This window comes from Cervus canadensis, chromosome 6, assembly GCF_019320065.1.
Source record: "Cervus canadensis isolate Bull #8, Minnesota chromosome 6, ASM1932006v1, whole genome shotgun sequence".
Lineage (NCBI taxonomy): Eukaryota > Metazoa > Chordata > Mammalia > Artiodactyla > Cervidae > Cervus > Cervus canadensis.
In genome coordinates this window covers 71,259,517-71,276,209 of record NC_057391.1, presented here as the reverse complement: position 1 = coordinate 71,276,209, position 16,693 = coordinate 71,259,517, and the positions used below count along the sequence as shown (strand labels likewise).

Genomic DNA, 16,693 nt, shown 5'->3' with positions numbered 1-16,693 from the left:
GACATCTACCCTTCAGAATTACAGTGATGATTATGTGAAATCAGACATAAAAGGTACATTGTGAAGAATATAGCCAGCAGCCAATATATTTGCTATTATTTCAACTCTTTATTTTGCTCCTTCTAGAAAGACCACTGAAATTTCACTGGCTGTTTTTCCTTCTTTCGTACCATGCAACTGGCTGAAGACAGGCAATTAGAGAGGAGGGAGGAAAGCAAGCAGTCTGTTTAATTCTGAAGTGATAGAACCAAAGCATGCATGAGTAAGAATGCATAATCATTCTAGCCCTCAGGAAGCAGAATCTAGATCTTGCTCCTGAATGATCTAAGAACAGGTATGATGTCGTCATACCTTGGATTAGTGCCAGGTGCCCAAGAAAACTTAGGAGATAAAGACAGTGATGACAAAGGCATACCAGCCACAACTGACCCAACAGAAATGATCACATTCTTATGTCCTGGAACATCCATTCATTTCAACAAATTATCTGAAGCACTGTTCTAAGCACGGGAAATAAGACAAAGACACTGGTCTCATGGAAGAAAGACCTCTCACTGTTAGACAAATGCAAGGGAATCCTCGAACACTCAAAAAACATGCCACTTAAAATCTTCTTAGGGAAAGACAATGATAGTAACCATTCAATAAATGCTCACTCCTATGTGTTGGTCCTGTGACAAATTCAAGACACGTGTTGTCATTCATTCACACAGCGGACTCTGATGTAATCAGTGCTACTGCTGCTGCTAAGTCACTTCAGCCGTGCCCGACTCTGTGCGACCCCATAGATGGAAGTCCACCAGGCTCCCCCGTCCCTGGGATTCTCCAGGCAAGAATACTGGAGTGGGTTGCCATTTCCTTCTCCAATGTATGAAAGTGAAAAGTGAAAGTGAAGTTGCTCAGTCGTTTCCAACTCCTAGCCACCCCATGGACTGCAGCCTACCAGGCTTCTCCGTCCATGGGATTTTCTAGGCAAGAGTACTGGAGTGGGTTGCCATTGCCTTCTCCATAATCAGTGCTGTTAGATCTATTTTGTAGACTGAGAAACTGAGAAAGGTTTCTAGAAGGTTAAATCACTACTCAAGTTTCCATGGTAGGTAGAAGTCAGATAAAGTCAGGACTAACTCAAAATCTGTGCTCTTACTTGAATTATCACCATGGATTAACATAGATTTCCCGCCCCCCACTCCCCCAACTGGTAGTAGAGAGATGTTAAATTTAGCTCAAGTTATGCTGCCAGCCAAATCACTCTAGTATTTATCTTCAACAGACCCTCAGCTGCTAAAAAACCATGAAAGACTCAGACTTTATTTAGGAGGCCAAGTCCTTAGTTGAGATTTAAGCTTGTCTAAGACTTAGCTCCAACCTACCTCTCTAAAAGCTTCATCTCCTATACCTGAGCCAATGGAGCTTCCTATAATTTCCTGAACAGTTTGTATTCTGCCCTACCCTGTACCTTTTTGCTTATAACATACATTTCTCTCTCTCTGCCACCAGGAACACTCAAATCCCACCCCCTTAATCAAGACCATCTGGGAACACTGCTCTTTCATCAGGTTCTTCTCAATCCCCAGCCCCACTCCAGAAAGATGAGATCTGAGTTCTCAGACCACTTGGTTTTACAGCTGCTGGCAAGGCTGCTCCCATTAACATTAACTGACTCATCTTATTGCACTTCCCGTCTGTAATTCTCATAGCACTTGGCCTGGTGCCTCTGCTGACTGATCCAGGTTCACTTACGGTTTAGGGTAAACGATGGGGTAAAAGAAAAGGATTATTAAGAGTATTCTATTTTCCGTACTCCCCAGTGTTTCATTTCCTTACAGGATCCTCCTGTACAGTCCATGCTCTACATGTGGTCAAAATATGTGAGCGTTCTGTTGTGTAACAGACTTGCTCAGCCAGTGTGAACAAAGCTGCATGAATGGCCCCAAAGGCCAGGTTACAACTGAAAAACACTTTGGTTGGGGTCTCTGTTTGGACAGAGAAGACAGAAAACATTTAGAAGCTCTGGGTGATATCGTCATCATTATTTGTGAGGGGAGATCAAATGGTCAGTCTTGTTTCTGATAAGCACTGGATAACCTTGATTTATAGTCATAGCTGTGCCTCCGGACTCCACATCTTAGGACCAGATGCCCACTGGGGACCTAGCACACCCAGCACAAACCTGCAGAGGGGCCCTGCCTTGAATGAGCCCAGCTCCTCTGATGGTGGTGATTAGGGGAGGGGAACCTTCAGGGACCCCCCCCGAAGCAGCCCCCAGAAAATCAGGCCAATGCCTTGACCTACTTGCCCTTGCCACACACAAGCATGAAGAAGCAGGCATAACTTCATCTTAAGACTTCACACAAGCCTTAAGGTAGTGTTAGAATTTCTAAATAATACCTCCTCCTCAAGGACCAACTCTCATTTAAACCAAGTCTAAGTCATGTGAAATTTTAAGCTAAAGAAAAAAAAAAGGTGAGATAGACTTGGTTTATCTTCCTTCCTTCCGTGGTAGCTCAGTTGGTAAAGAATCTGCCTGCAATGCAGGAGACCTGGGTTCAGTCCCTAGGTCAGAAGATCCCCTGCAGGAGGGCACAGTGACCCACTCCACTATTCTTGCCTGGGAAATCCCATAGACAGAAGAGCCTGGCAGGTTACCGCCCAGGGGATCGCAAAAGAGTCAGACTCGACTTCATGACTAAACCACCATGCTACAATGTAATCCTCCTATAATATCAAAATAAGAATTTCCATTCATTTTTATCAAGCTCTACCTTCATCTGTAAGTTTAGAAAACTGCTGGGTTACCTTAGAGGAAGATGGGGCTCAGTTTTGAGATCTGTGAGGTAACCACTGTAGCCATGGAATAGGAACCCATTTTTAGGCCATCCCTTACCTTGAGCCAATGACATCAAAAAGATGTTGCCAACGGTCGTTGATTTTGTTGAGCTTGTCATCAATCTCAGCTGCTCTTGTCTTGTTGCTGGCCTTGATCAGCCGGTCGCCCATTTGCTTTAATTGTAACTTGTTTTCACTAAACAAATTTATTTCTTCCATGCAGTCCTGGCATAGGCACCAAAACAAAAGCTGGGATGACCACAGAAAATGCATTTCTTTGGCAGATACAAACACATAGTTGTGCCTCCTGAAATTTCTTAAAAAACAAAAACACTTCTCTCACCTGTTAAGGCAACCCCTCAGCAACCAGCTAAAAAGTGCATATGTAATACATAAGGCAGTACTTACTTTCTTAATTCAAAAGCCCTGGTTTCCCTCAGGGTTATTCTAATGCACTTGAGAGCTGAGGACTACTGGTTATAATTAAATTAGCCTAACATATCAGCAAGAGTTTTCCTGAGGTTTAACTGAGTGGCATTTGGGGTGACTGGGACGAGAAGGTTCTTTCTTCCTTTCTTTATGGGAATCGGCAACCACTTCACAATCTCGAGCCCCACTGCTGTTGGTCTTTCTCCTTTGGCCAGGGGATCATCTTAACAATACAGTTAGAGAAACCATAAGCCCCCTGGGGTGTGAACTGGGGCTTAAGAAGCCGTGCGTGAGCCCCTTTTTCTTCCTAACAAAGAGAAAACAACCCCCTGGTACACAGCACCTTGCCCACCAAGGACAGCCCACCTTTCCCATCTCATTGGAAATGTGCGTACGGCATACAGTTCTGAGTCTGGGAGTGAGGAGGGCAGAGAAGACCGTGGTCGTCATAACTGTACCCCTCTGGGGACTCCTGCTCACCTTCTGGAGCTTTTCAATCATCTCTTCAATACTAATATCTGCCGTCTGGAGAACTTTGTTTTCCATCTGCACCAGCCATGCACACAACTCTTTGTTTTTTTCATTGAACACCATCCATGAATTGAGTCTATCTTCTATCTCCTGTTTGCGTATAGCCACCTGGAAAGGATAATGCATTTAGCAGCTGAGTATAGGCAGGAAGGAAAGAGTTTCTCTTCCTCCCCACCCCCCATCAAAAAGGACTATGGATTCCATTCATTTTAATCAGTGATCCCAAGGACTTAAATTATTATGTTTTTGCCTTTTAAAGACCTAGGGTTTGACATCATCAGAAGTTTTACACCTCTGATAAATGCCTTAAAAAGCAACAGTAACAAAAGATTGTACCTGAAGTGTAACTGACCAAAAGGATTCAGCTTTATCCAAAACAGTTTTAATATAATGCAGTAATCTATTATTGCTGCAGCTAAGTTGCTTCAGTCGTGTCTGACTCTGTGCAACCGGCCAGGCTCCCTCTGTCCATGGGATTCTCCTGGCAAGAATACTGGAGTGGGTTGCCATGCCCTTCAATTTATTACTACCGCATTTTATTAAAAATTAGAAATAGGAAGTTTAGATGAATGTATTTTAAGCATCACCTAAATTTCTTCTGTTCTTTATTCTTTAAGTATACATTTATTTACTTCTTGCTACATGTTACTTTTTTGTTTTATGATCCAAATCCTTTCTTTTAAAAAAACGATCAAGTCCTTATTCTTACTTAAGGCCAATGTCCCACCTGTTTAATTTAAAAACTATCATCTCGGTCACAATATAAATCTTATGAATATAGTGCAAATGGACCACAAAAATTAACATCACTTAAATGTTTGAGTGATATATTTAAAAATAAGGCAAAATTTAAAACATGCATATCATTCATTTAATCCACCTTCTCAACATGCACCACTGCTCTGGATGGAAACCATGGAAATGGAATCAAATGCTGGTCTGCAGTGAGCAGGCTGACCCCCAAATACCCAACTCTCTGTTATGCAGAAGTAACCCCTAAGCTGACATCAGCAAAGGATGTTCCTCCTTCCAGGGTTCAAATTTATTACTTAAATAAATATAAATTTAAAGAATGCAAATCAGCCTCTTTAAATGTACAAAAGTATTCCCAGGTCTTAGAAATCTTCAGAATCCTAGAGATAAAAAGGGTAACCTAAAGGATTTTTTGGTTAAATTTTAACATCCCGCTTTACAAATTCGGAAACCAAAGTTGAACTCCTAGAGATTTTTCAGCTACGCACAAAACAAAAAAACCCTCTGCTCTTTTCAGAGTGAAGCAAAAAATAGACAATGCTTCTACATCCACCCAACCAAATGTGTTGAGAGGGCTGAAAAAACTATCACTAAAAAACCAAGTTTTGTATTTCTGTTTTTCACAGCATCTATTCATCTCAGCTTTTAAAAATCCTGGCATTTTGTATAGCGTCATTCTGATTGGATTCCTGATGGTAACAATTAGGAACATCTGGGCCCCAGTCTTCGCTTCTTCCTTAGCTTTCAGGATACCTTTCACATATTTGCAATTTTCTGTTATATAAAATTTGAATAAAAATTCTAAACGGACTATTCTAAAATTCTAAAAGGACAGCTATATCATGAATATTAAATACTAAAATAAAGAAGGAAAAACATTTTTATTTTATTAAAATACACTCAGAAGTGTCTGAATTTTCAACTTGTACATCTCTTAATTCACAAAAATTAGATTAAGGACTTAACTTTTCTTAGAATTAAATGTTCTTAAAACAAAGATCTATTTGAACCCTTCAATTCCAACTTGATCCTGTCATCTGCTTACACCTTGTAATACCTTAACTGCAATCCAATTCTTAATAAGTATAAGTGATTCACTGAGATACTAAGTGTAGCAGCTGACCATTTCTTTCAGAGGGTTTTAAAAGCCAGCTACTTGAAATAAACACTGGATTGCATGTGAATGCAGGGTGCTCAGATAAAATGCCCTGGAGCCTGGCACTCAGTACTACTCCTGCCGTCTGTTGGGCCCAGAACAGATACTGCAGAGACACTGCTCTAAGGCCAGCCCGGACCTCTTTGCTGAAGTTCTGATTCTCAGACAAGGACTGGTACTTGTCATTTCCACACGACTCAGAGCAGAGTGCATACAGCTGCTCAAAACCGCAATTCTCCCCTCCCCCTGCTCTGAAGGTGGTTTTTTTTTTTTTTTTTGTAAAAATAGGCTCATTAAGAGTGTGCAAAGTTCCAGCACTGAGTGCTGGAGAAACAAAAGGTCAGATCTGTTAAACCTTGTTGCTGCCTTCTCAAGGAACAGCGCCAGCCCGGGCTCCAACTGAAAAGGGCCTCCCGGTTCAATGAAATTAAGCTCCTTTCTATTTTGTCTGGCCTTCTGAGACATTTCAATAAACTTCAGAAGAGCCGTGCCCTGCAGTTAACTGACTTACTCTTAAGCAGAGGTCCTCCCATTGTCTGTGCAAATGCTCTATTTGCTCCTTCAAAACCATCACGTCGTCCACCAGAATGTGCTGGGCTAGGTCGGTCTTCATTGTGTGAAGTTCTTTCAAGTTCTGAGTCCAGTTAGCTAAAGACTTCTCTAGTTCCTGCATTTAAAACACAAGAAAGAAAAGGGGGGAAAAAAGAAAGAAAGAAAGCTCTTCAACTCAAGCTGCTGCTGTTTCCAAACCTGTAGAGGCTAATCCTTTGATTGGACCCTGGGGGAGGGGAGGCCAGGAAAGGGGGCGGGACCTTCTGAATGAGAAACAGCCCAGGGCCAGCCTCTGTGGTTGGGGTTGGCCAATTCCTCAGCACCTATTTTCTCAAAGCAGAACTCTTTCCTACCTTTATTTTCACTTCCTCAGGTATTTCAGACTTTTCTATACTTAACTCTACGTTAAAGTCAAGTAGGTCTTTACCTTTATTTAGGGGAAAGTAAAGTATTTTTGGAGGTGAGAACAATCTCTCTCACCTACATACACTTAATTCTGAAACTGTGTTACAGAATGTTGTCTAAAATGTAATTTCCCTACTTTGAAAAACACCTTAAGAAATGCATTGTTGCTACGTGGCAATCATATAACGGCAGCTTCTGTTAAGAGAGAATCATTTTGGTTAACTTTCAAAAAGAATAAATACAATTGAAGGGGGAAAAAAAAGTTGTTCCCTAATGATTGCCAGAGATGGGTTAGCAGAAAATTTCCTCTGGCTCTGGAAACAATTTTTTCTTTTTAAATGAAGTATTGGTCAAATTAAAACATTTTTGAATTCTAGGACTTAATCAAGATAATTACTTTCACGAGAGAGAAGGTAAAATGAAACAGCCCAAACACTCAAGAGACCTCCAGATTCTGAGTGGGCTTCCCGTATTCTGCATTTTGGCACATTTGAAGGGTCTCTATTCACACCTGTCTATTGAAATCTGAAAGAAGAGTATTTCATTTACATCAGTGATCTGTCCGAGGGGTGGCAACAGTAATAATGGATTAATTCTGATTGATTTTCAGAGTTCTAAAAGCTACACTGGCATGAGTTCGTAACTTGCCAACAGGACTTACATTGAACAAAATGGTTCAAAGGGTTCTTTTTAAAGGTTGCGTGGAGATTTAAGAAATAACATCTTTTTCAGAGGAGTAATCATCACTTCAAATTTCCGTTTCCTACTTCAAGCTTCACGACTCTAGTAAGGTGGATGGGAGCAGGTTCTGCAGTGGAAGACTTTTTACCAGCTTCATCACATGAAGCAGGCAAGCCACAAGCAGAGGTTTCCATTCACTGACCTGAGAGACCGGAAGATGGTTGCACTTCAGTGTTTCCTGGTCAAAAGTGTGGGCTCACACGCCTGCCCAGAATGGAGGCAGATGTAAGTAATCCACCGCCAGGTTTAAATCCATTTTGGTTTGGATACCCTGTCTTCTCCCACAATTGAAAGGATAATTAACAGGTGTAGAACTTTTGAATATGGACATTTTGGGATTCTTAATAAATACTGCCACATTGTGTCCTCAAAGGAATGACTATCTTTTCCCACATACTGTTTGGTATTGAGTTTTATATATTTGGGGGCCAAGTTTAACATGTGTAATGATTCCTAGTTATTGTTTAAATTTGTTGTTCTTTAATTACTAGCCTGAGATGCTACCCAGTTCTTCACCTTTATGCTTCCCCAGATGTATTTAGTTAATTCCCACCAACACTTGCAGGTCTCAGACACAGGTAATTCCTCAGAGGAGCCTTCTCTGAGTCATGGGATGAAGTTGGGACCCTTGTTTTATGCTCTCACGGCCCCTCTGTCCTTTTTCCTTCTTATACTCACCATGCTTACAATTATGCACACACGCATACATATGTACCCATATGGTACAACTCTGGTCAACATGTATCTCTCCAGTAGCCCAGACTGTCAGCTCCAAACTGGCTGGAGCCACAACAACATTTCTCACCAATGCACTGCCCACTTAGCACTTACCAAGAGACCTAGCATAAAGTAAGTCCTCAAATATCAAAATGTATGATTGAAAGAAAAGAATTCGGCAGTATGTCTCAAAAGCTTTAAAATGTTCATAAATATTAAGTGAAAAAGCAAGGAATTAAAGTATATTGGGTGAGGTCTACTGAGGTAGTCTATTAAGGCTCAAAAAGTTCACTTATTTCTATAAACATTTCAAAACTCACACTTCCATTTTAAAATGAAAATACTCCAGATTTGCTACCAAAACTAACTGCAAAAGAGAACATGTCAGGTAAGTTTGCCTTTCTTAATTTAACAAGATAAATTTTCTATACTGCAAAAGTACCTGCGAAATTCCAACTATTCATATGCAATGTGATGGGAAACTTGACTACATAAAGTGGTGCACTGCACAGGCTTTGACTGAACTCTAACGCAGCACAACAGCATTTAAGCCTTCCTGTGGACTCAGTTATTGTTGGGATTGTCAAGTCTTATTTCTCTACGCTACCATCTGGGTAAAAAGAGGATCAAAAAAATGAGTGTGTGTGTGTATGTATGTATGTATTGGTCTGTATATACATAGTATATCTTTGGAAGAAAATATAACACATTTGTAACACTGCTTCCAAGTGGAGAGAAACTGATGGGAAAGAAGTTTTCATGTATCCCTTTTCAAATCCTGAACCATATGACCACATTACTTATTCAAAAAATATTTAATGAAGAGGTACAAGCCTCCAGTTATAAAATAAATAAGCCACAGAGAGGTAATATATAGCATAAGAAACATGGTCAATAATATTGTAATAACATTGTATGAGGACTGATGATTACTAGACTTATCATGGTGATCATTTCATGGTGATACATTTCATAATGTATGCAAATGTCAAATCACTGTGTAGTACACCTGAAACTAGCATATTATATATTAACTATATTTCAATAAAAATTATTTAAAAAATAAAACTATCCCATGGATTCAATCATTTGACAAGTTTTGTGAACATAGATGCCCACTATAAGGATAATAATTTTCACAAGTTTATAATTAGCATATAAAATATGATTGACAGCAAGAGAAGGGGCCAACAGAAGATGAGATGGTTGGATGGCATCAGTGACACAATGGACATGAATTTGAGGAAACTGGGAGACAGGGAAGGACAGGGAAGCCTGGCATGCTGCAGTCCATGAGGTTGCAAAGAGTCAGACACAATTTGTGACTGAACAACAACAAAGAAATCATACACATATATAGACACATATAACCATGTAAAGCAACTTCCCCATATGTCAACTTGGCTGTGATGGGAATGTAATTTTCCAAGGAGGAAAGTAAAGGTCGAGTGGTTAGGTATTTCCCCCAAGTGACTTAAGAATGATAAACACTGCTCTGGACAGGCTTCAGGTTACTTGGGATCTCTTTGGAATATGGTCATAGGTTGAATGAACTCAGTGCTCTTGTCCCCTCTCCCCTACTCTTTGCACAGAAAAATAGAATGCTGAGGCTATGGAAATTGAAAAGATCCTAGTGGAAACAGAACTGTCCTACTTGGGAGAAATTATGCCTCCTCATGGGCTTTCCGTCTAGTCAAAGCTACGGTTTTTCCAGTAGTCATGTATGGATGTGAGAGTTGGACTATAAAGAAAGCTGAGCACTGAAAAATCAATGCTTTTGAACTATGGTGTTGGAGAAGACTCTTGAGAGTCCCTTGGACTGCAAGGAGATCCAACCAGTCCATCCTGAATATTCACTGGAAGGACTGATGCTGAAGCTGAAACTCCAATACTTTGGCCACTTGATGCAAAGAACTGTCATTTGAGAAGACCCTGATGCTGGGAAAGATTGAAGGCGGGAGGAGAAGGGGACAACAGAGGATGAGATGGTTGGATGCATCACCGACTCATCGGACATGAGTTTGAGTAAACTCCGGCAGTTGGTGATGGACAAGGAGGCCTGGCGTGCTGCAGTCCATGGGGTCGCAAAGAGTCAGACACAACTGAGTGACTGAACTGAACCAAACATGGGCTTATGGTTCACGTTTTGCACAGGTTTCTAGACTTGATGGGAGGAAAATCTATGTGTCAACTCAGAGGGACTCCAAGTCCTCTTATCTGTTACTTGAAGTCTAGATCCAAACTTAAAGATACAGAAATGATAAAAACTTTGAAAATCAGGGATAGACAGGAACCTTCTTAACCTAATAAAGGCATCTACTAAAATATGACCAGCAAAAATCATACTTCATGGTGAAATAAAAACATTCTCTTTAAAATCAGGACTCTTAAAAAAATAAAATAAAATAAAATTAGGACTGACACACAGGAGCCAACTATCAATGCTTCTACAATACTGCTCTGGAGGTACTAAGCAATGTAGACAGAACAGAAGTATAAGAATTAAAATGACCAAAGCAGTCATTATTCACCAATGGTAACTGTGTTCATAGACCTCCAAAAGAATTGACACAATTATCAGAATTAATAAAAGAGTTTAACAAGACAGTTAAATATAGTATCAATGCTGAAAAGTCAATCACATTTCTAGGCATCAGTATAAACAAAAAATATAATTAGAAAAAGTATTTTCAATAGCTTGAAAAGTAACACATCAAGAAATAAATCTAACAAAAGATGTACAATACTACATAAAGAAAGTTATAAAACACTCAGCATGACTAAAAGGAGAAATATGCCATATTTGAAAATAGGAGTACTCAATGTCAAAAAGATGTTAATTTCCCCCAAATTACTCTCTAAATTCAATACAGCTCCACTGTAACTCTTACCAGGATTCCCATTAGTTTGACAAACTGCTTCTAAAAGATGTGAGAGACCAAAGAACCAAGGACACTGACACTCACGTGTGAGAATGAGGGATGGATACACCACATCTGAAATGAAGATCTATTCAAATAAAACACAGTACTCAAGATAATTTGGTATAAATGCTAAGATAGGCAGACCAGTGGAATAGAGCAGAGAACCAGGAATTAAACCGTGCATATATGGAAACCTGATATTGGACACTGGACTAATCAGTAAATGGACTACAGGATAATGGGCATCTATAGGAACAAAGCAAAAATCAGTGCTTCAGTGAATAAAGATACTCTGTAAGTTTAAAAGTAAAATTTGAAAACTTTAAGAAGGAAATGTAGAAGTATATCTTTATGACTTAAGTACAGAGTAATGGTACTGCTTACATAAAGTTTAAAAACAAAAGTAATACTGCTATATTCCACCAAGATCTACATGCACATGTAGTAAAATGATAAAGAAATGCATAAGAATGGTAAAACACCATATTTAGGACTGTGGATAACTCTGAGGATGGGGAATACCTTGGGGATCATACAGGGCATTTGAATTATATTTGTAATATTTTATTTTTCTGCTGGCTGATGGTTTCATGGCAGTTTGTCATATTATTTGTTATATAAAAATTTTCTTGCATGTTAGAAATTTTTACAATGAAGAAAAAAGGTTCAGGCAGGAGGACATTAATTTCCAGTACAGCTTGAAGTAGGACACTACTCAATTCTTCCTAATTATTTTCAATTAGATCCCTGAAATCACTAAAGGAAGGAAAAAGAAATTAAACTATATTCCATTAGGCAGTGGATGTCTTTCCAACATCAAATCTGCAGAAAGGAAAGAGATGGAGGGAGTTCCTAACCTGGAAACTTAACTGGTCCAAATTCCTATTGGTGAGTTTGCCTTGTCTTCTGCAAAGCTCTGACATACCCAGGAATTTTTGTTAGTGTAGTATCCATTGGGCAGAATATAGCTTGGAAAATATTACAGAAACATTGTATTTGAGCAAAACCCCCAACTACTGTCCTCTAAAAAAAAAAAAAATGAATTCTTCAGTCAAACTTTAATTTCAAACACAAGGCCATTTGATAAAGGAAGAGCTTTCAATGTAATCTCAGAGGCCACATCTTATATTACAGAGGAGAAACAGAAGGACGATTTAAGGGCAAAATCCCCCAAGAGAAGAATTTCTGAAAAATCTTTCTAGCCTTCACACACGAATCTCAAAAAGCATGGATTTTAGTTATTTCAGCAACCAGCATGGTGTATTACAGAGAAGGTAGAAAAAATATTTCCAAGTGGACCTGAAAACTTGTTTCACACAGACAATGAAAGACAAACACTTCAACTTCTCTGAAAACAGCTGAGTGATTATCTTGAACACTACTTCAGATCTCAATACCTTAATCAGTTCTTTTTCTCTGTGGAGCTCCTCGTGAAGTTCTGGAAGAGGCTCTTTACTTTGTGCCTTTAAAACGTGCAGCCTGTTTTTCAACTCCTTGATTTTCTTTTCACACTGGTCCCAGGTCTATTTGAAAACAGTGTTAAAATTGGTAAGTACTTTTCTGTTTAAGAATGAATTGTAGGAAAAGGATAATTAATTTAATCCATGTAATTGCTCAATTAAATGTGTCTTTGTAAATCAGGCAGACACCCAGGTCCTTGTCTTAGCCAACAAAGCAGCTGGGATGACAGGATGTTCAACGCCTCTCTGCAGTGTTATGTGTGGCTCATCTCAACCAGTGGGTTACTTTTTTGCTTGGAAATACTTCTTCCTCCCTCCCCATATCTCTGATCTAGCTAACTTGTTTCTATCTTAATTTTGGAAAAGTTCATATTTCAAAGGCTATTGGAAAGATTAGTTTTTAACATTTCCAGTCTTGGCCATACACTGTGCTAGCACTGCAAAGCAGAAGCACCCAACCACTTTTCTTCTCTTCTTTTCTAATGCCGTCCTCTGCTCTCTCTCCCCCTTCTAGACATAGTTTGGCTTTAGTGACCCTTTCACAGTCAAGTTTCATTCTATTTCTCACCACTGTTCTGACTGCCACCTCCTGCTTGGAATATAAAGCTTTTTCAACTTCACTATCTCACTCTAATTACAAGAAGCTTAGGAGACAGACAGGGCAAGTGTTAGTATCGTATTTAAAATGGGAAAACTGAAGCTCAGAGAAAACTGACTGGTCCAAGTGCATACAGTTAGAAGTAGGATGAATTGACAGAGTAGCGCTGACATGCACACACTACCGTGGATAAAACAGGTAACTAGCAGGAAGCTTCTGTGTAGTGCAGGAAGCTCAGCAGTGCTCTGGGATGACGGAGCAGGGTGGGAGGGAAGCTCGAGGAAGGGGATATAGGCATACACACGGCTGATTCACATGGCTGACAGCAGAAACTAACACAACACTGGGAACAAATTATACTCCAATTAAAAAAAAAAGTGAGTCGATCTAAGGCTAAAGTTTCCTTTGTGGATGCCTTTCTTTCATAATAGATCTTTCCTTAAACCTTACATTACTGAACAAATAGTTGCCTGTATTTTTTTTTTCAATTCTGCCTTTATTTTCAAGGGAGATTATAATTCATTAGGATAAATTTCTATTCCTGATGTTACTAAAATTACTCTCCTGAAGTTATTAAAAAGAGACTAACACAGACTCAAACACTATACTATCTTCAGTGCTGATACTTAAATATCCTTGGGTTGGCCCAACTGTATGCTAAGGAGAAGCCACTTAATCTAGTAACATCAGCTCTCTGGAACATAACCAAGAAGAAAGTGAAGGGGGAAACAAACTGTGAGTCCTTTTCACTTCCACCAAACCATCACTTGCATTTATAAACATGCACATGCTCAACAAAGGTCTGGGAGTTAACGAATTTCACGTAGTCTGTACACCAAATAAAATTCAGATACTTTATTTATAGGAGAGATGTCCAGGCCCTAACTCAGCACATATTTATTCTTTATTCAGAAAAAATATCTCTGACAAGCTTGGTTATCTGGTTTTGATACACACACAACAGATTAGAGAAAAGAGTGGGCTATAAGGAGTAAGTATTCTCAGAGAAATAAAAAGTAAAAATAGCTTAACATTAAATAGAAAGAAAGAAAAACCATACAAACCACATAAGAACTCAAAAAGCACAACAGTGCAGGAGTTAAGTTCAAAGCGGCTCAGAGTTCTTAAGAGCAACTTGGGATTTTTTAACACAAAAAAAATTAAGGATTTTTCTAATAATCACTTAAAAGAAAACATTTTGCTTTTCAGAGGTATAATCATAAATTATCTGGGAAATTCAATTATATGGGAAAGTGGATTCTTTGAAGGTAGCAGAAAGCTGAAGCATCACTATATTTATTTTCATATACTAGACTCAAAGACAGACTACACGTGGAACGTTAGCTTTGGTTACTGAACTTCCGTTGAACATGAGTTAGTTTCCTGTTTCATGAAGGTAAATATAAAAGAGCACCTCAAGTATTTAGATATTAACATTAAGCTTTTCCAGTGTTATATTATTATTTTAGGTAATTATCATGACTTGTGGATCAGCAGGACCCGACCTAAGGTCCCTTGGAAGACCCACAACATGGTGATTTCCTAAAATCATTGCCATCTTTGCAGAGCAAACAAAAATTCTATGTACTATATTTAAATACCATGAAAGGAAAAGAAAATGTTGAGTTACCTCTGCAGCGCTCTGGAACTGTTTAATCATTTCTCCGAGCTGGAGTTTTCTGTCCTTCCAGTTGTCCTGAAGTTGGCTGATTCTCTTGTTAACTGACTCTTTAGTTTCCAGGTTAGCTGTGTTCAGTAACTTTTCCCCAGCTTCCAAGGTTAATGCATAGGTAGTCTGCCACCTCTGGAAATGAATTTCTTTATTCTTAAAAAAAAAAGAAAAAAAAAAGTAATTTGCTTAAGCCTTTGATGTGATCAAAATATGACTCTTTGCATGTGTTTGTGTTATTTCCCTCAGAGCCTCTCTTAAATGTTAAACTAGATATAAATTAAACAAACCTGGTTAGAATACACACACACACTCATTCACATCAAAGGCTGATATTTTAATTGAGTAGACAGCATACCACCAAATGATGTGTTCTTAAAATAATTTCCAAGCACTGATAAAAGGTGTTTAGTTTACCGATTAGAAGTGTATAAAAATACACTTCACAGAATAAAAGTCTACAAGATAAACGAATTCAAGAGTATTAAGAAAATGACTGGAGTATTAGATCTGATACTAAGAGCAAAAACCTATTGCCATTATGGTATAGTCAGCTTACTCCTAACCCACATGAGTAGAATGTGTACGTTATGCTAGAAAATACATTACCATATGTAAAAAAGAGAGCAAGTGAGAATTTGCCGTGTAACACAGGGAGCTCAATCCAGCATTCTGTGACAACCTAGAGAGATGCAATAGGGTGGAAGATGGGAGGAGGGTTTAAGAGGGAGAGGACATACGTGTACCTGTGACTGATTCATGGTGATATGTTGCAGAGGCCAACACAATAATATAAAGAAATTGTCTTCCAATAATTGTATTTTATTCTATACTTATCAATATTGTACAACTATAATGTTTGATAATTACTAGTTACTCAAAATAAATAAATGATTTTTTTTAAAAGGGAGAGAACAAATAAAAAAGGTACTTGAGCACTTAAACACTTATACACATCAGTGTTTGCCCTAATGGGATAACTTTTAAAAATTCTCTTTGGATATCATATAGATTTTCCTTTAAAAGGGACTGAAACCAAGTATTTATATTACAAAAATGAAGTAAAAACTTTACAACTGATTCATATTTCCAAAGCATTTGGTTTCAGAAGAAAAAAATGGCTTTTATTTCTGTTGTAAATAAGACTTCCTTTATTTTCAAATTTCTCAAGGGAGACATAATATAGGCATTTTCAAAATGGAAACTGATATTAAAAAAAAAATCAATTGAGCATTTATTTACAAAGATAGTTTCAACAATACTTTTAGGATAGCCCAAATGCAAAAAAGAGGGGATTCCCTGGTGGTCCAGTGGTTGGGACTCCAAGCTCTCAATGCCCAGGGCCTGGGTTCAACTCCTGGTTGAGAAACGAAGATCCCAGAAGCCATATGACCGAAAAATCAAAACAAACAAACAAACAAAACACCCCATGAAAACCAAATGCAAAAAAACCCTGCAATTCAAGGAATAATGCCCCTCCACACTTGTCCTTCTAATATTCAGTATTGCTGACATAGCCACTGTCATAGACATCTTTTAGCCATTTCAGATTGAACTCATCAAAAGACGTGCTTCTCATGCAGTCTCCCCTGATTGGTCAGCAGCACACTATTCACCAAGATCCTCAACCTCCGAACCCAGAGTCACCTGGATTTAGATTTTTATTTACCTGCCATATCCAAACCATAAGCACATCCTGTAAACTTCATCTACAAATAGCCTTGTTATCTTCACTGTGATCACCCTTTTCTTCTCCATCCTAACAACTAACCAAGACCACTGAAACAGCCTAGTCAGTTACGGCAGACTGTATTTTCCACAGAATGGCCACAACAATATTACTAGCCCCACATGCAGTTCTAGAACCTTGCCCTTCCCCATCAACTGGTGGTACCTCTACCCCCTCCTCTTGAACCCCTGTGGGCACATGTG

The 16,693-nt window shown here is 38.9% G+C and overlaps 1 protein-coding gene across 6 annotated transcripts in view; it reads right to left on the bottom strand.

Annotated features, from left to right (window-relative positions):
* SYNE2 (spectrin repeat containing nuclear envelope protein 2) overlaps positions 1-16,693 on the bottom strand; it is a 314,324-nt gene that overhangs the window by 33,643 nt on the left and 263,988 nt on the right. For all 6 annotated transcript variants that reach the window (XM_043472258.1, XM_043472259.1, XM_043472261.1 and 3 more), the window contains 5 exons: positions 14,723-14,917; positions 12,432-12,557; positions 6,207-6,362; positions 3,736-3,894; positions 2,885-3,051 (listed from right to left, as the gene is read on the bottom strand). In XM_043472258.1, coding sequence (XP_043328193.1) covers positions 2,885-3,051; positions 3,736-3,894; positions 6,207-6,362; positions 12,432-12,557; positions 14,723-14,917 — 803 coding nt within the window. The remainder of the gene's footprint in view (positions 1-2,884; positions 3,052-3,735; positions 3,895-6,206; positions 6,363-12,431; positions 12,558-14,722; positions 14,918-16,693) is intronic.